Raw genomic sequence first — 21,530 nt, forward strand, 5'->3', positions numbered from 1 at the left:
AGAGAAAACTCTCGTCGCAGTTTAATTAAGTTTTGGTCTGTCTATACTTATTTGTTTACTTCTCGTAACATCAAATTACCATTTTAAAGTTAAAAAAAAAATATAAACTGTGACTAAATAAAAGTAGGTGAGTAAAAAATATCATGATAATGATCATAATCATAATAAACTATTAAAACTAAAAACAAAAATCAACCAACAAAATGTGTAATGAGTGGTTCTGTCGAAAAAAGAACATAAAAATATTAAATACCCGCAGAGTTCTTATTTTTGTTTTACTTGTTGTTTCTGTTTCTGTCATCATTATTATTATTATTGTTATTATTATTACTGATATTATAATAGCTACTATTATTCTTGTTATATTGTTATTATTGTTGTACATCCTTCCGGGGGCATGGAATCATTATCAAGAGAGTCTGTCCGTAAGAGAATCAATTTTTATTTACACGGTGAGTTTATTCGTGGTTACAAAGTCCACAACAAGTAGCTCTAAATTTTAAATTCGCTAATTATTTAATTTTTAATTTTTTCATTTATTTATTTTGAAATCTTTTTTGAATTTTTACCCGCACAAATAAATAAATTATAAATTTTTTAATGGTATTTTATTACTCACTTAACTCATGCTTGATAGTACAATTTTTAAACTAATTTCAATTACAAAAGTTTTGTTGTAATTAATTATATTGAATTATTATTGATTTTATAAATATGTTACTCGACTTTAGTACCACTAACTTTTGAAATTAAATTGCATTTTTATTATCGTTTATTCACACGGCCTGACATTCAGAATGTTTATAGAATTTTTAGTCGATTGTTTTTTTTTTAATCTTAATTTTTTTAACATCCGTCATCAGTTGGTCTATTATTTACATTATTATTATTTTTGTTGAGATTATTAATCAATTAATTGTATTAAATTCGGTAGAAAAAGAATCAATAAGTAGAGAAGAATATTATTCTTACAAGACTCTCGATCATTTATAAAATGTGCATTTAAATGTCAGCTTGAAAGCTCCTAAGAAAAATATCAATCACTATTAATTTCACTCTTCATTTGATTTCGTTTTTTTCAGTCAAGTCCGCTAGTTTTTGACACTCGACGTTTCTACTTCATCAATCCACCAGTTATGTCGGATGTAATTAATTTTTGAAAGCTTGTTGAAAACCAGACCAAAGTGTTGATGGTTGAAGATTTATAAAATTCCTTTTTTGAAAGAATTATTTTTTTTTTTAAGTTTTTTTTTCTCAATTTTGAATGAATATTAAATAGAATTTGCTTAAATCTATTTAAAACTACCTCTTAAATATGTAAAAAAAAAAAATGAAAAATACTGATGACCGGATTCGAACCCTGGCCCCCTGCGTGCCAGATTATAGGTGTTACCTCTGCACCACGGCAAAAAATTGAGGTAGCTCTTTTTCGAAAAATTTTTTTCCAGAAAATTTCTACAAAATACACTCTTTTTATTAGTGAGAAAATAAATGGGGAATTAAATTTCGATATCTTTTAAAAGTGCAATAATTGAATCACCTAGTTTTTTTTAGTACCGGAAAAAATTTTCTCGTAAACCAAGATAGTTTTTTATCAGTGCAAGCAAATAAAAATGATTAACTCAGAAAAAAAAACAAAACTCGACCTCTAAGCTGCATAATTCTCATTTAGCAACTTTCCTACTATCGGTAATAAACGAGAGTATTTTACCAGGAGATTTATTGTACTGTATGACCTGTAGATACAATTTGAAGCACACCCATAAAATTTCGTATTTAAGGTGTGTAATAGGTATATATGTGTACAGATAATCGAAACCAGTGATCCAGAAGTCTTGATTTCCGTTGTAGGAATACCTTATCCACACATGCACATACATACAAAATTCAACATTGAACATTGAACATCACATAGATAAGTGAGTGTGTAGTCAGAGAGACGAAGACGAGGTACAGTAATACTTGGCAAAAGGAAGCGTTGTCAGAATTTTAATTTTGAGCTTCGGGCCGGGAATAGGAGTGAGATACCGATGGTTAGACCTCTGCTCGCCAGCAAAACCAGGAATAGTTCGTAGCAGTAAAGCCTTTGGCGGAGATCTGGAACTACATAACTATATATAGCTAGCCGAATCACCCGTGCGTCTGCATCCGCGACCGCCTCTCGACAAACTGACCTCGTAAACTTAACCCACCCATTTCATCGCCCGTCGACCGACGCTCTACTCGTACTTGCTCTACACCACTCGGCGAATAGAACGTTACAGGCCTCATCCCCTTTCGATCCTTCCCTCCCACCCAGCCCCCCAACTCCCCGGCACCAAATAGCCCAAGAGAATTCGCTTCACCGGAGCTCTGTGACATAGTTATGACCGTCTTCAACTTCTATATACAGATATGTACATATACTCACATATATACATACATATAGCTCATCACTGCCTGGAATATTCAGTTTTACTCGTTTGTCACTACCTCCCGAATTCACGTCAACTTTAAGATGAAAAATTTTACCTTATTTTACTTTACTTAACTTTTTTATTAGCCCACTCCTGTTTATTTTTTTGTTTTATCGCCTCTTACTGTTTTTCACCTAATTTTCTTGTCTGTTTCCTTGTATTATTCTTTGTTTCTTTATTATTTATGGAAGGGTAAAAGATGTGATACTAAATTGATGGGCTTTTGTAACCGATGATGATAAAACCTTGTTCTTTTATTTGTGTTGGGCTTAATAAAATATGGAATGGTATTAAATTTTTGATGACCGCTAAAAATTGTTATTACTTTTCTTATTAATAAGGAAGATCTTTTGTGATCATACATGTCCACGTGTGACAATTTATAATCATGTATGTGATCATGATTGATTATATATGGTCATACGTAATCATATATTGCTATGTGTGATCAGTAGTCATATACGATCAATGATTATATGTACCCGAGTCAGAATAATGAACCTATATGAGCCTACATGAACCTACATGAGCCTACAGAATAATTTTCAATTGTTTTGATTGATATTATTCAATTTATAAATTGAATTTTTAAGTTTTTTTATCAATAAATTTTTAGTTACTATTTAAATTTATTTGTATTGTACTATTTAATATTGGTATAAGTGTATTTTGCGAGGTTATGTTGATCAATCGAAACAATTAAAGATAAAAATATCGATCGAAACAATTAAAAATTGTCCTGTAGGCTCATGTAGGTTCATGTAGGCTTATGTAGGTTCATTATTCTGACTCGGGTAATCATATGTGATGGATGATTATTATATATTATAATATACGATCACGTGTGTAACTATTTATAATCATATATGATAATATAGATGATCGTATGTGACATCATTATGTTACCTGATGTGGTTATACGTGCACAGAAAAAAAGGTTCACTTTAGCCAAGAAAATATTTTTCTTCTTAATTATTTTCTTGAGCGAAAAAAAAATTTTTTTTGACACAAGAAATTTCACTTATTCCAACGAAATTAATTCTCTTGCTTTAAAAAATACATTTCTTGATCCAAGAAAATTTATTTAAGTCAAGAAAATCTTCTTATTTTGAGAAAATTTAGCCTTTTGCTCCAAAAAATTTATTTCTTGATAGAAGTAAATTTTCTTGTCTTCAGAAAATTTCTCTCTTATTCCAAAAAATTAAATACAAAGATAGAAGTAAATTTTCATTAATATTTTTATTGATTAACATGTCAAATGGAAAGATCAAATAATATTGATTCATTTTTTTCATTCAATATGTATAATTGCACGCTAAAATAATATAAAATGGGTATCAAATATTTAAGAGAAAATTTTTCTCTCAGCTGAAGTAGGTGGCGCTGCTTCCCTACCAAGTATCTAAAAATCTTGATCAAATATAACAATTTGTTGTATCAAGTATTTATGATGATTTGAATTAAGAAAAAATTACTTCCACCGAGAATAGAATTTCAAGAAAAATTTTTACTTCTGCCAACACAACTTCGGTCTTCCTTCAGGCACCCGAAAATTTTCTTGAGCCACGAATTTTGTTCTCCAGTCAAGAAATTTTTCTTTCTGTGTGACCATGTGTGATGATAATAATAATAATAACTTTTTAGATTGGCAATGATATATGCAATCACTTAATTAATAACTTTGATAGGGCCCTTGATTTTTTTGGATTCAACCAACCTATAACCACCCATGCCTTGGTGTCTCCTGGTGTCTCCTTGGGGTCTGTCCTGGTGTCCATTAGGAATAAGAGCTAATTTATTTTTCTCTAATATTATTTGACTAAATAACGTATCACTACAAATTTAATTTCTTTCGGCTAAGTTTCAAATCTTAACAGATGTTTAAAACACAAATTTTTCAGTTTTCTTTTCTTTTTTTTTTCCTTTTCTCAAAATGCCAGTACATAAAAATATTATTGTTTTTACCTTTCCTTTTATATGTAATATGATCTTGTAAAAGGATGTTAAATTTATTCTCTAGTAACCCTGTTATTGGCTATTGCTGTTGGGTCTTTATGTAAAGAAATTAATAAATAAAGAAATAAATAAATAACATTAACAAACTTATTGAATATAAAAAAAAAACGAAAAATGATTAAATTTTGAAAAATTCCCTAAACTATGGATGAAAAATTTTTAATAGCTTTAAAAAAAATTTTGTACGTGAAAAGAAAAATATTTCTTCTGATTGTAAATCTTCTTTATAATTTTTGTACCAATATAAATGAGTTATCTTTCATATAATTTATAAAATTTATTTTCCGAACAAATTTGATGACTTCACTGTTAGGTAGAAAATGAGTTAAACATTATCATTTTAATTTCCATATCATTTAAAAAGAACGTTAAAAATAATTCAATACGAAAATTATTCGTATTTTATCATACAATAATAGTTGAATCAATAAAAATAATTTATTTTAACGATGAATAATGAATATTGAATAATAAAAAAAATAAATAAAATTTGTTTTTACTGCATTCATACATTATAAATTCGTGAAACATTAACCTTTTATTTTTATATTTAAAGTTAATTAATTCAATGCCATTTCAATTTCCATTCGTTCATTGTACATTTTATCGATGCAATTTTATTGTTATTATTTTTTTTATTATTATTATCATTTTCATTACGAGGGCATCATTATTATGTTTTTTAAGCACAAACAGCGCATATGTTGATTACACGAAATATCGAGCTACGAGATCTAGGATGAAAGTAGAGTGCATTGGATATTCTCTTTACTGCTGAGTGGAGCCAGCAACCCATCACCGATGCTGTTTGTCTCATACCTGACAAATGAGAGTACTTGTGAACAAACGGGGACAAAATAATAACCAAAAAAAAACTATTCAAAATAAACTGAGATATGAAAAATAGAGCGATCGAGTAAAAAGTCAAAAGAGCAATATTTTTAAACAAATATTGTCATTTATATAAATTTATTATTTATACAAGCTTCTCCATTACTCACCCTATATACTTTCAAATGGTCGGGGCTATAAATTCTTTTATAAAATGTTTATCGATATAAATGTCCTTTTATTACTTATTATATTAATAAATATCAATATTTATTCACTTACTCCATTTTAGTAATTTATTATTATTATTATTATATTATACATATTTTTTATTATCTCACTTTTTTCAATTTATTGGTTAATTTTTTACGTTCATAGCTCCATTTATTTTTCTTTAAGTATAATTCAATCTTTTATAACAATTTTCAGTTGATTTTCTACAAAATTTATAAAAAAATGTTTTTTTTTAATAATAATATTTTTAAGACTATAATAAATTTTAATTAGCTGAAACAAGATTCAAATTCCAAATTACGTACAAATACTTGTAAATTTTATCACTAAATTTGACAATTCTTAAAGAATAAAAAAAATCAATTCTAAATAAACCATAAAAAGACAATACATGAATGAAAAAAATAAATAAATAAATAAATAAATAAGACGTAAAACTTTAGAGTTTAAATAAAAGTACTTTTAACGGGGAAAAATAAATGGAGTCTGGGAAATAATAAACAAAATTTTTCTATTTCCACAGTAACGACTTTAAAAAATTTTTATAACTTTTTTTATTATTATTATTTAGCTCTATTGTGAAATGTATACCTTCTTCAAAAGACCGATTAGCACTTAAACTGACAATGCGAGGATACGAAAAGTAAATGTGAAATAAAAATGACAAGGGTGAGACCTTTTGACTTGTCTAGTATAGCTCGCCCATTCATACTCCCTGAATATAAAAGTCTCAGAGTATACGAGTTTAGCGTCAGAAATAGAGAGAGAGGAAAAGGGTAAGAAGGTGCAGCTACATTTGAAGTTGAAGAAACTTAAGTTGAAGTTTAAAGTTTAGTTTGTATTATATGTGCAGTAAAGCAAATATATATATCTACACACATATATATGTATATATATACATATATTAGACGAGAATAGCTAGAAAAGTAAAAGCAGAGAGCGGGTGTGCTGTCCAGCTGAAATATTCAAGTTACTCGACGGCACAATGATACGTGTCTCTCTTACCTTCCGGTCTTTAGTTACTTTCTTATACAAAGCTCGATGGCTTGCAAGCACTTGGGACTTTTAAAAGAAACGATGTGATATCATAACAGACATAAAAACTACTCAGTACTTCCCACCCCCACCTTCTCTTCTATACGTCTGTCTCTTTATTTTTTATCCACGTGCATTATATATTTATTTATGTATAAACGCGTGTATACATCTATACATCAGTATTTTTATTTATATTCTATTCGTATTTAATATTTATACAAAATCTAGATCATATATATATATATATATATATATATATATATATATATATATATATATATATATATATATATATATATATATAGAAGGATTTTAAATTCAGGACTTTTAAGTAGCACCACATAAAGTTAACTGATAAAAGAAAGTGTCTTGTATGTTTATTTTATAAAATTTTTCACTCACGTTCTTTACTTTTTTTATTTGCCATAATTTTATTCGCTTCAACATTCGAGTGATGTATTCAAATATTCTCGAGAGTATGAAGTATAACGTGTTGCTGACATAAAAACGAATAATTATATTAATATTTTTCTATTTGCATTATGGGAAACGAGAAAATGCCACAACCTTTTTAGATATTGGACATATAATGTTTTATTATTATTTTTTTATTTTGTAGAATTGTCTTTGAGCTTTTTTTAGTTTTAATTTTTTGATTAAATATCTGATGACATTTCAATATAATTTTATTTCAAATCTGAGTATAGATCTGATGATATATAATCAACTCTCATTAGATATAAATTTGATTATACTTAACCATTTTTTGTCAACATCCAGACAAATAAAATAAATTTTTTAAATTACAGACAAGGAAATTTTTGGGGTCAATGTAACAATTTACTCATTTCTAATTCTCAAAAGTTTCATCTAGATCTATTGATACTTTAACAACCACTCAAAAGTAAAACAATAATAAAGAAAATTAACTGTCGTAGTTATTATTATAATAAAAGATTAATATCGTAGATGTTTAATGAGATTGATACAAACATCAACAATGGTTGCATTGTTTATCGAGCTAAAAAATTTAAAAACTACCCTGTCATTCTACTGATTCATCCATACAATCTTTTTTATTTTTTATTTATTTATTTGCCTGACTACATCTGGTTAAAATTAAATTACGGTAATAAACGTTAACTATAGATTAATTCATTTTTATAATCCGATGAATTAAAATACTTTATCTCGTCAGACAGTCAATTTAAATATCTGACGGAATTCCAGGATTCCGTATTTTAAAAAATTCCATTCGGCCTCACCCAAAATGGAAGGTAGATTTCATTTGATAAATGTTATGGACATCAAATCAAAGGCAATTTCATGAGCTTTCACATGAATTTTCCGAAAATTAGCTATCTTTTTTCAATTGAAAGTTATTCATGAATGAAGCCACAAAAAACGTGATTTTCACTAATTTGATAATTTTGAAGAACTACTACTTCAAAACTAATCTACTAATTTCGTTCATCCTAGGGCTCATGCGAGCTAATTGTCCGAGGAATTTGTGTACCAAATTTTATTAGGATCTATTGAGAATTCTTGATAGAATAACATTCATAAGTCGGTTGTACTACACATTGCCTGAAAATGATTCGATAGACCTCTTAACTGTTATAAAATAACTTAAAATGGACGAAAATTCAATGTTATATATTTTTAATAAGAGGCGATTTCATGAGCTATCACATAAATTTTTCAAAAATTAGCTATCTCTTTTCAATCAAAAGTTATACATTAATGAAGTGACCGAAAACGTGGTTTTCACTATTTTGAAAATTTTAAATGGCCGCCATTTCTAAACTAATTGACCGATTTTGCTCATCTTCGAACTCGTTCAAGGTAATTACTCAAAGAATATATGTAACAAGTTTCATCAAGATCGATTGAAAACTTTTGCAGATATCCTGATGACAAGGTCGATTATAGATACATTTTTTAACCAATAGTATTTTTGGAACTTGCTTGACTAATTATGACTTATGATAGCAAAATCAGGTGAAAATTCCACTACGAGGACTAATGCATTATGACTAATGCAATAGTCAGATTTCTAACGAAATCTGACTAAAAATATAAAAATAAAATGTTTTTGTTGAAATAAAAATAGTTGTTGAGTTATGAGAGAAAAAGAGATATAAACTTTGAAGGATAAAAATTAGCGTGGTAACCAAACAAGATTGTTTAAAACAATTAAGAACCATCAAGTTAAATTGATTTACGAATATCTATACACCTCGAAGACGCTCTACTTGATATTCATGGTCGCAATGTTAAATCTAAAATCTAAAATGTAGAATATCGAATTTATTACAATGTTTTAGAGTTTATAACTCTTCCTCGATGGAGTTTATGTACATCCTTCCGTCTGGGCTTTTAAAATTGCTGAACCTCAGGCCAAGTATGCACAAGACAATTTTTTTTTTTAATTTAATCGTGGTGATGAATAAAGCATAGAGAAATTCAATTTTGGAATTACAAAACAAATTAGATAATTTAATATAGTGGTCAAATCCCATCCTTTCTTCACCGAAGATACATTTGTTTATTCCTAACTATGTGAGAAAGATACAAAATGTCAAAGTTAATAATGTGCATTGTTATTATTATTATTGTAATCGTAAAAGTACATGTGCTTATAATACGGAATAGTTAAATTTCTGTATACATAAAAGATGTGTATTAGATATATAGATATATAGACATATATATGAGAATAAACATACATTTATAAAGCACACATGTACCCAGGCTATTAGTTAGACTAGCCAGAGTAGAGAACGGTTTACGAAGCTCGGCGAACATGCACACAATAGCAATCGAGCGTAGGAAACAAGCGAAAACACATTTGTGGATTTTCAGTAGGTCCATTCAGGTCGTGGGACACACGGAAACACTCGAATGTTGGAAAATGAACGGTCTGCGGTTCTGCCAGCAGTACTCAACGATCTGATAGCTATCGAGTGCACCTCCGATTGCCGATCCTAATTCCCCCAGCCTATTCCGAACACGTGGATTTAACTTTGGACCTCCCTTTTTATTCCCTTCACTCGTCGCTGCTTTTTTTTTTTTATACCCCGGTGCTTTTTTTGTCAATCGATGACCACGATAGCTGATCAAAAAGTTCAACTAATTGTTCAAGTACCCGACTATTTCCGAAACTGACGTTTTAATTAAAACCAACACTCGTTAGAAAAATTATACTGACGATAATGCCTCTCTATTTTTTATTGTTTTAATTAATAAAATTTATCTACTGTCACCTGTCAATTACTTGCGATAAAAATACATCTAAATTTAACGATTCTACTGTTATACTGTTACTTCCGTTTTAAGTTGTTACGTCATTTTATTTAAATGATCTAACCAATTGACCGGAAAAATAGGGTCAAGTTTAATTATATTAATTGCAGTGAATAATTTTTGCAATTTTTAATGGTCTTTTAGTTATTGAAAAACTTTTACAACACTAAAAAAAAAACTATTTGATTTAAATAAAATATTGTGCTGAAAATTTTAAAAAGTTCAGTTTGAATTAATTTAAATTAAGAAATTCTTTAACAAAATCAAGAAAATTTTTTCATTTTCAAATTTTTATGAAGATTATTTTTTTTTTTTTATTATTTTTCTCTGTGTTCTTGAAATATTATTTATAATTCAATATTTTTTGTAATATTGAAGTCGCTTATGACCATGCTGTCTATGCGACTATAAAATAAACTAAAATAAAAAAAAAAAAAAAATATTTGACTCTTGCTGATTTTAAATCTCACATACAATTTTGTTATTAAAATAAAGATTCTACTTTATCAAAATATTGGTTTTTTTATTTTGAGTAAAATTTCTTAATCAAAACTATCAATTTTCTTCTAAATAATTTTTTTCTTATCAACAATATTTTCCTTGAATCAACAAGTAATTTTTTTTCAGTATATTTACTGCACAGACGTTTAATTGAATTAAGCAAACATTTGTACGGACCAAATATGTATTATTTGTGTATTTTGGGTGAGATTATTTACATAACTCTATACAACTATTCATTTCCTGACGCATTTACTTGAATGAAGAAATATTTACTTTGCAAATACTAAAATTTCCATGAATTAACTTAAATGAAATATATTAAAAACTTTGGAATTTGAAAATAACATCAATTCTTCTCAATTATAGAAAGCATTAATGGTAATATGATCATTTTCAGTCAAAGTTACTCTCCATAATCCATGCAATTGATTTTAAAATTCAACTCAGTCTAATTTTATTTTCGAAAACTGTAACTGTAATTCACAACCATTAATACATTGATTAACATATTATGTTATACACGTTATATGTCATAGAACATCAAAATGTATGTAGGAAATGTAATTACACTCCATTTATTCAGAGCTCTATAATGAAGTAATAATTTTAAAATGAACTACAGATATGAATTATAACTTTTTATTAGCGTTATCAAACTTTATTACGTAGGAACTTTATCATTCTATTTAATTCTGGCGAACCGGTTTTTAAATTTTAAAAAGTCAATTAACAACATACATTAAAATTTACACCAGTGTAATAATGTTTTATAAATCTCCGCTGATAAATTCAATTGTTCAACTAAAATTAATTTAAATAATAAAAATCATTGTTTATATAATATTGATTTAAATTTATTTCGCTTCGGGCTTTAACTCGAATTCACTATTGTTAAATATTCAAAATTACAAGTAAAGTACACTACAGCATATTCGAGGTAAATCGCCTGAAACAATTATTTTTCAACTGTGTAATATTGAATTTGAAATGTCGAACTTTATATATATATTTTCCTTTTGGTTATTTCGCTTCGACCGATTTTAAATGACCACACATTGCGGATTACGCCTTGGGGGTGACATGAACTACGCACGCGCATTTCCGGTAAATTAATTTTTGATTAAAGAGAGACCGGGAATTGAGAGAAAGACCAACGGGATAGGATTGAGAGAAAGAAACCAGATATTTATTAGGAGGAAAGAGAAAGAGAACACAAGTTTTCGTTAATGAAACATGGCCGTTTATGTGTACTCTGGTACGTGTATGACGCCCACGTACTATATATATATATATATATATATAGTTTATTTGGCTTGACTGTTATCATGGAGAACTATGGGACAAAAAATAATAAAATAATTCAACGATCGATTCGAAACTCTGCACTCTACACATTCAACATTATACATTATACATAATATCCAATTTCTGTTGGGATTAATAGTGAATTTCGGTTATAAATCAAATTGATTGTAACAGCAATATTAATATCTCAAATACTGGTTATCATAAATCGTTATGGATTATTTAATTATCATCTTTTGGATTTAATTAATCACATTTACTGAATACATTTTTGGTTTATTAACAAATTCATTTCGGAAATTGCTTTTTTAAAGCGATTTTTATTTTATACACAGTAAAAAAATTTGCGTTATTGCGTCAAAAAATTGTGTTAAAAATTTTTATGTTAAATATTTATCACTTTTTTGTGTTGATTCAACAGAATAAATGTTAAATTTACACATAAAAGTGTTAAATATTTAACACTAAGTTTTTTGATACAATGATGCAAAATTTTTTACTGTGTACATTATAATAATTCTATCTAAAAAATTATTGTTTAAAAAAAAATTAATGTTGAAATATAAAAAATCTATCATGACAAATTCATATATGACGTGATATGGTCATATATACCCGTATATAATTTTTCGAAACTAATATTGAAAATTTCCGACTGATGGCGCATACTCGCTAAATTTTCTCCCTACAAGAAAATTAAGCTCATGATATTTAGTTCTAAAATAAAATAATTTGTTTACTCTCCAAAGAAGCTAATCTGACGTTGATTTTTTATTTTGATCAACTACTGAACTAATTTTTATTTAATAAAACGTATAATTATTTTTTTGTACTTAACATAGTTTACTATTATGTATCAAATTATATATGACCATATTAATAAATTTTTAGCGAGTGTATAGAATACGTTTTAAAAATTAACTCCAATAAATAACTTTTGCCGAATTTCCGTAAATGTTTCATCAAAAATTTTTATAGTCTGTAATAAATTTTTATTAATATAATTAATTTATTTTTTGTACTTCACTATATTTTTTTCATGGGAGATGAACAATAGCTTTAAAAAATTTTTAAGTTGGGCGATAAGAGTTTAAAGAACACTTTGTCGTTATATAATTAATTAAGCGGTAATGTATTTTAATTTGGTAGATAAATTTAATTTTATGGTTAAATTTATCAGGTACTTATAAAGGAATCGCTACACAGTGAACATGTTTTATTGGCACTCTTATTATGTTATAATCAATAGGCTTTTAATTACCAAACTGTTTACATTAAAGCATAGTCATTGTTACATACAACTGAATTTCCATCGCTTATTTTAAATTTTAGTATGCATATGATTTTATCGATCAGCATACTGCAAGAAAACTTCTATAGATCATCTTTTCGTCAATAAAAATGATTTATAAGTCAATTTTACGAACAAACGTGCTTTAAAATGGCTATATTTTCCTATTGATTTCAAATTTATATGAATTTATCGTCGCCTGAACTGAATAAAATATTTTAAAGATGAGCGTAGAATTTTTTCTTAAATTTCAATGGTCGATTTTTCGATGATAAATATCTAAAATTTTTGGTTTCAATGACTTCTGAAGTTTAGTTTTAGTTTCACAGTGAAGTTATCACAAGATGATAAAAGACTTTTTAGTCTGCCATTTCCTGTGCAAATATCTCCGGGTCATATTAGTACAAAGATCTTGATCCGATGAAGAGCAAATATAAATATATCGGGTTTGCGGTTTAGATAAACAATTTATTTAAAAATGTATCGGGTGTTTTTAAATGCTTTTAAAATATTTTTAATTGAATTGAAAATAAAATTTATAATAAATAATTAACGGAACGCTAAAAAAAGTTAGATAGGAAAAATATAGTCGGTTAGAAAATATGATTTTAAGAGAAATCTTATGTTTTGATTCAAAAATTTTTTATCTTCAAACTCCCACACTTAATAATTTTTGAGAATATGGTAATAATAAAACGGTAATAATAAAGAGAAAGAAAAAATTTTAAATCAAGTAAAATTGACAAACTAATAAAAACTCATTCTAGAAATTTTCTGCGTTATTCAAAACAGAAAAATTCTTCGTAATAATTTTTTTTCTTCAAAATTTATTTTCTTGAATTTCTTTCATCAATGTGAAACTTTGATCAAAAATATATTATCTACATGACATACAATCAAATTCGACATCCAAAAACATCACAATTGAATTTTCAATTTATATTCACACCGATGAAAAAAGTGTATTTTATGCAAATTAAAAAAAAAAATTTTTTTCGAAATAGAGCTTCCTCAATTTTTTACCGTGGTGTCGAGAGAAAATCTTTCGTCAGTATGTTTTTATACATCAAAAAAAATTTTTAATCGATATATTATTTCGTAAAAAAAATTTATTGTTATTTTTAATTAATCCTTTATAATTAAGTAGTTTTTTTAGTTTATATTTTTTTGAAAATAAATATTTAAATTTGAATTAATTAAATTTTAATAAATTTTATTTAGTAGAGTTGGTCATTAATAAATTACATAGCTTGAAATATTTAATGGAAATCATAATAATAATTGAATAAACATAAAAAGTGAATACAGGATAATTAATGAGTGCGTACTTTCATAACTAAAAGCAACGAATCACCTGAGCAATTATTAATTACCATATCGGATAATTTATAAAATATTAAAAATAAAAAATAATTGAAGTGTTTATTTACTCGTCGCATGTTTATCGCTCGAATAATTCTCAGGATTGAAATAAAATAAAAACAAGAATTAAAACCAAATGATGATGACAATAATAAATAATAATGTAAATAGATTATCTCATAAAATGTTTATTGTGATATATTATTTTTACGGTAGAAAAGTAAAAATAAAAAAACTAGAGATGGAGATGATGATGATAATAATAATAATGATAATAATGAAAAATACTGTCGAAATGTCGTTTGTAGTTGAGCATCGTGCAAACCATGCAAATATAAACGGACACAAGAGAATTAATTGGTCGCATTTCGCGGGTAATCGAATTTCAGCAGGCACGTGAATATTGCGACTGAGAGCGAGCGAACACACAGTGCAAATCGTTATTGCACGCATTTCTCTCATAACAAGGATTATCCTGATGGAAAATGTTTTCGCACTTTTACGCGTATACGAGAGGCTATCAAACACTCTCTTCCTCTTTCGGTTTGTCTCTGTTAATTTTTATCTTCCTTGCTCTCGTATCCTCTTGATTCCTCTTTCACCGCGGCTCGATAGCCTTGCTAATCTTTTTGACTAGTATATTGTGTGCATAAAGTGGATACATATACATATACATATGGATATACGGCTTTTAAAATTACGCATCGAAATCAATGAGAGGAATTTAAGAATTCACACCTTTATCATGGATTTAACTCCCATTAATTATTCCCTATTTAATACCATCCCGGATTACAATCGGCTAAACCATCTTATAAATTACCTCCCAAAGATATTCCGACGATTAAAACAAAAATTACTTTTTATCGCTTTCACTCTTTTTTTAATCTCACCATTTTCTAGCGTTTTTAGACCCAAATAAAATTTTATGCTTTAAATCCGAATATTTTTTTTTTTATTACTGAGATATTTAGCTCATTAAAATGGATTTTTTTATAACCGTGCAAAATTTTGTTTAAATTTAATACAATAAAATTTCTGACCGATAAAAAATGCACTGTAAAAAATCGCGAGTGAATTTTCACTCTCATCAGTTAATTCTAATTAACTGAAACAAGTTTCAAATGCAAAATTACCAACAAATACTTTTAAACAATTTATTTCAAGTTTGAGTTTGTAATTATTAGTTACATTTTTCAAAAAATTTGACTTTGAAACAGTGAACAAAATTTTTATAATGATTATTTTATTTTTAAGGCTTGTTGATAAATTCTAACATTAAAAGATTGAAATAATATATTACTACATTAAATTAAATAAAATTGAGAACTTGAATGTTACTGAAATTAACTTTGAGAAGAAAATTTTTAAAATTTCTGAACAAATAAATTATTATAGAGAAAATTTATCAAAAAATGCTACTTGTAAAAATTAACAAGAATATTGTTGCAATTTTTTTCAAATATTAAAATTTATTTTTTATATCAAGCTAAGGAAAAAGTTTATATCAATTTTTAAAATCTTTAAATGCGCATTTTTTGATCTGTTAATTTCCCTTCGCAAATTCCTTACAGTGTAAAACGCGCAAAAAAAATAGAAACTTACAAAAATTCCCCAAATCAATACTATAAAATCTAGACCAGTTTTGACAAAAAATTAAAATTAAAAATATCAGGTTTGTAAATCTAAAAATAAAAATTCCTTGTTTCGATTATCGACTGGAACTCATATTAATTTCCCAACTGATATTTACTCGGAACAAATAGCAAACAAGACAACCAAACAATTCAAAACAAAATCTATAATATCGGTATTTTTTAAGCAAAACAATCGAAACATTTTATTTGAGAAAACTTTTATTTTACTTTCACGGTAAAAAAATGTAAACCAAAACTTTTCATCGCATATAAATATAAGTAGTGATTGATTGAGTTGGGATATTAAAATAAACAAAAAAAAAAGATAAAAAAGGGTGATTCAAGTCTGTAAATAGAGAGACGGTCGTTAGCATCTTGTCCCTTGTGCCACACAGCTGGATCGATTATTTGTTAGCTAGTCGCCAAGTGAGCAGTTTAGCCATCCTATTATCACAGCGCATCCTGCTTGCGCGTACTCGTTTTCCTCGTGAGTTTTCTCCATTCATTGATTAAACAATAAAGGATAACATGTGTTTATACATGTATATATCTATATACCTATCTATCTATCTATACTACTATATGACATAAAATTAAATTGCTAAGACTTTGTTTAAACTTTTATTGACGCATTGTCTTATGACTCAAGATAAAATAACAAAGAATCTATTTAATCCGCGAGCTTTTTATTTATGGTGAGACTTAATTTACTTTCACAATACCGAAAAATAATAATAATTTAATTATAATAATAAATAACAAATAAAAAAAGTTGCTTATTGAACCCATAAATAAATATAAACTGATACTTATAGGACAATTTATATTTTTTGTTACAGAGACTGCAGAGTTGTCAGAGATCCCCAGACACTAAAGTCTAAAGGATATGGATTTGTATCTTTTGTGAAGAAAGTGGTAAGTTGACTTAAAGAATAAAATTTTGAATTTCAAATTTATTGTTAAATTTCCTTCAACCGACAGAACAAAAAAATAAATAACTATTTTTGTTTTGTTTTTCACTCGATTTTTATTTCTTAATACTTTCGTATCGACTTTTTACAAAACTTTTGACTTTACTTTTACACTTTTTTAATTGGTTAAAAAAGTTTAAACTTTTATTTTCACTTAAAAGGTTGTCTGGTCTTTTACTTTTTTTTATATTGACAAATTTATCTTTTCATTTATTTAATTTATATTTCTTATCGGTAAAACTTTTTAAAACGTTTTATTGATTGAAAAACCGGATACGATTGTCACAGTTATTATCTATATAATTAAGAGAATGAGTTAAATTTTGTGGCCGGTGTATTTATATGATAAAATGGGTTTTTGTGGTTGAATTTAGTATCGTTGGAGAAGTCTTAGCCTGGAGTTATGCCTTTTCATGGTTTCATATCATTCGCACTAATAGTCAATTTATGATAAGTATTTAGGCTGCATTCGGAAATGCTCTATCTCTAGATACATAATTAAGGAATAACCTTGTATCTCATGAACTATTGACATTTTGCACGCCTCATATCGCGAAGTGCGTGAAGTTGTGCTTTATACTCGACTTGTCAAGGTCAAGCAATTTTGTGATCTTTAAATGTCTCTATCATAACCATATTACACTTATACAATAATATAAGTAGATGTACACCGAGAAAACACTTAAATTAATCCATCTTTTATTTTCTAAAATCATTTCATGTAGCTATTTTGAAAAAAAAAAACGTTTTGAAAACAATTTTACGTGGACGTCCGGATGTCACCCCATTTTGGATGTACCAACGATTACTCCCGAACGAATTGATATTTCAAGACCAGACCTTTTTTATTAGTTTAAGAATGTGCTGAACTGGGTCCGTATTTCATATCAGTAGTCTAGTTTACGTATTTTTTTTTTTAATTGAATTTTTATTAAAATTTACTACGATACAACCGTACAAAGACAAACGAATTTTTCTTATTTGTCACGTGAAAACTATGGCGCCACTTGATCAAGCTAAATTTTTTTAGACTGCGTGCGCATATGACAAGAAAAAAAGGCGCTGATATTTGAAAAAAAAAAAAATACTCTGTAAGAAATTACTTAATTATTTTTTTTTTTTTTTTTTTTTTCAATCAATTACACAATTTATTTTTTTTTTTTAAATGAATGAGCGTTATGAGGCGTGCACTTTTGGATTTTCCAAACTTTTTAAAGATATAAGCTCGTCCTGATGTTATACTCATGTAGACCTTTCATTTAAGTACCCACATCAATTTTTCATATATTTATATATATATATATATATATATATATATATATATATATATATATATATATATATATATATATATATATATATGTATTGAAACACTAAATTTTTTTGCTTAATTTAAAAATTTAATTATTTAGACCATTAAACCTCGCGGATAAGAAATAATCGCCTAAACTTCTAAAAATTAGGATTCGCTGCTCTGGGATATTCCGCTCCCGTGAACCAATGAGTGTCTTTGTCTTTAGATGATTTTATTAGTTTGAGACAGAAGTTCTCACGCGTGCCAGTTAATTTATTTTACTTACTTACAAATTTTAACTGCAACGATGACCCTTCGTCTTTGATTGACCCTTTGGCAGGTTGTAGATAGATAGTCGTAGTAAATAGATAGGTGAATAGTGGTAGTTTAGTAATAGTGTATAGCGGTGATAACAATACACTTAACTTTATTACACAAAATAAGCACTTTTAATATAAACTTGTGGTATTTCGGTAATGTAACTTAACAAAATAGAATATTTGTAACAATAGAATGAATATTATTTAATATTAGAAATATAAGAGTGAATTAGTAGTAAATTATGGTGAATAGTCACCTAATAGTAGTAAAAAAGGAATATAGGATTAATTGATAGTAAGTTTTAGTGAGTAATCACCTAATAGTGGTAATAGTGGTATAGTAGTAAATTGACTAAGAAATATCTAACGTGGTGGTTGACACCGGGGGATAGATCGAAGTGTCGATCAATGCTCAGGTTTTGAGGCTCGTAGCTGATTTTCCCCTCCTCGTGTCGTCTTGTGACGTCACGGGGGCTACACATTGATTCAGCTAGTGTCGGTAACGGAAATTTCGGGTGGTAGTTGACCAGGCTGATAAAATCGGGACATTTTGCAGTGTCTCAGTATATATGAAAAATATATCAAAATGCATGTCTGTACTCAAATGAAAGCTCTTGATGAGTGTAACATCGGAATGAGCTTATATCTTTAAAAACGTCAATAGTTGAGAAATAATATTGTATCTTGTCAATTATTGACATTTTTAAAAGTATAAGCTCAGTCCGATGTAACACTCATCAAGACCTTTCATTTAAGTACCCACATCAATTTTTCATATATTTATATATATTATATATATGTACATATGAAAAATATATAAAAATGCATGTGGGTACTCAAATGAAAGCTCTTGATGAGCGTAACATCGGAATGAGCTTATATCTTTAAAAACGTCAATATTTAAGAAGGCAGTGCAATTTAATAAAAGTCATTATTTAATAAAGTAAAATTTTATTTATTTGTAGTTCACAAGTCACGGCAATCACATAGTGACTGTAAGATTGCTAGTTTTTATTATAATTTACATCAATTAGGAGAATGATAAAAATTTTGTCTCCGGCAAAAAATCATTTATTTAATAAAATAGGTTTTTGTGAATAACTTTAGAAAAATTTGAATTTTTTTTCTAATTAATAATTTTTCAGATCAATAACAATCTTTCATTGATTCGCAATTTTTTTTTCATCACAATAAAAATAGAAAAAAATTGCTAGCTACAGAGTTGCGAATAATGCTTGAAATATTTTAATTCTAACCTCATTAAAAATTAGTTTTTTAATTTTTGATCCCAACACTGAAATCGAAAATTAAATTTTCAATCTTCGATTAGAAATTTTTTAATTCAAAAATTGCAACCCTGAGTCGTTATAATAAGAAAAAAAATCATAATAAAGTCGCACAAGAGCTCTAAAGAGGTTTTGGAGCTTAAATAATATTTTATTAATTTTTCCATGTAAATTTATCGTTTTATGGAAAGATAAAAAATGTTCTATCTCGAAGAGAAGCACTTGATGCAAAGCTAAAGCTGTCAGCCATCGAATGCAATTAATTAATAGGACCCGCGGTTCGATACTCGCGAGTTACGACTTTGAGCAAAGACAAATTAAAAAATTTACGAGTTTTTTTATCTGCCGTGACCTAAAACTTTGCTGAATTTCATCTACTTAAATTTTCACATGCAGATTTAAGTGCTCTTGAGCTCGGTTATTTTTTCGATTCCTCGACACTGTTACTGATACCGATCCGGTCGTTTAAACTTTTATTTATTTTCGAAATTACCAGATAAACGCCAAGGGAATTAGCTTCGACGAATTTAATAAATAACTTTCAGTAAATACTGACTTATACTGATATTACACGACATCGATGTTTATATTTAAAGCAGACACTTTCTCTATTAAAATTATAGCTACGACCGATAGACGACCGCGTATGACAGTATGTCGGTCATTCCATAAATATAACCAGACATTTTTTAGGTCGTTCTTGCATTTTTTTACCAACCTTTTGTTCTCTTGATTTTGGGTTTCTCCTTCGAAAATTACACTTTTCGTGATTAAGTCTTTGTTTAATTTTAATCAAACTTTTTAGTTTTTTTTTTTAAATTATCAAATTTCGCATTTATTTAAAATTCAGTTTTTATTCTTTAATTTAAATAATTAAAAAAAAAATCCCACAGAAAAATAATAAAACCCGAGATAAAAAATTTATAATATTTTTATTTATTTACTTTTCTGTGAATCAAATTAGAGAAAAAAAAATTTTTTTCAAAGAAAATATGTTTTGTATTATTGATAAAAAAAAAATTATTTAAATTTTTACAGATACAATTAATAAAAAAATTTAAAAAAAATGAAATACCTGCGAAATGAATTGTCATCATTTTTATATATTAAATTTTTTATGAATCTAAATGAAAAAAAAAAATTTTTTTCCATAAAATGTATTTCATATTATTGATAAAAAAATCATTAAAATTTTCACAAAATTAATTAGCAGAAAAATTGAATAAAAAACGAAGAAACTGGGAAAAAAAATTAAACCGGAGTATTTATTTGAATAAACTGATATAATTTTCCACAATAAGAGTTTCAAAGATAAAAATCATACATCGAGAGTAAAAAATAAAGAAGATGAAATAAAAAGCTCTAAAAAATGTTTTAAACGTGGAAAAAACAAATAAAAAAGTAAATTGAAGAAATTACAGTGATCTACTTTTAGAATAAAACTTTAGACCCGTTTGAGCCATATATATATGTATAGATAGTGGCGTATAAGTATGAGCTGAAAATCCGCAACGTAAATTACCGACAAACGCAGATAGTTACGAGCAGGTGATTGAGGAGCTTTTCTCATCCTGCTGAGCGTAGAGAGTACAGAGTACCAAAGTGCTAAGTATGATTGTGTGTATATACATACGTGTAAGTGTATAAGCTCTGTCTGTCAGTTTGTGTGGATCGGTGTA

The 21,530-nt window shown here is 27.3% G+C and overlaps 1 protein-coding gene and 1 long non-coding RNA gene across 8 annotated transcripts in view; one reads left to right on the top strand and one right to left on the bottom strand.

Annotated features, from left to right (window-relative positions):
* Positions 1-21,530, bottom strand: part of LOC123271149 — a 317,780-nt gene that overhangs the window by 265,888 nt on the left and 30,362 nt on the right. The gene's annotated exons all lie outside the window — the stretch shown is intronic.
* The window catches only part of LOC123271140 (nucleolysin TIAR), a 243,854-nt gene that overhangs the window by 198,017 nt on the left and 24,307 nt on the right, over positions 1-21,530 (top strand). For all 5 annotated transcript variants that reach the window (XM_044737366.1, XM_044737365.1, XM_044737364.1 and 2 more), the window contains one exon: positions 16,820-16,895. In XM_044737366.1, the coding sequence (XP_044593301.1) occupies positions 16,820-16,895 (76 nt within the window). The remainder of the gene's footprint in view (positions 1-16,819; positions 16,896-21,530) is intronic.

Source organism: Cotesia glomerata, linkage group LG9, assembly GCF_020080835.1.
Source record: "Cotesia glomerata isolate CgM1 linkage group LG9, MPM_Cglom_v2.3, whole genome shotgun sequence".
Taxonomy (NCBI): domain Eukaryota; kingdom Metazoa; phylum Arthropoda; class Insecta; order Hymenoptera; family Braconidae; genus Cotesia; species Cotesia glomerata.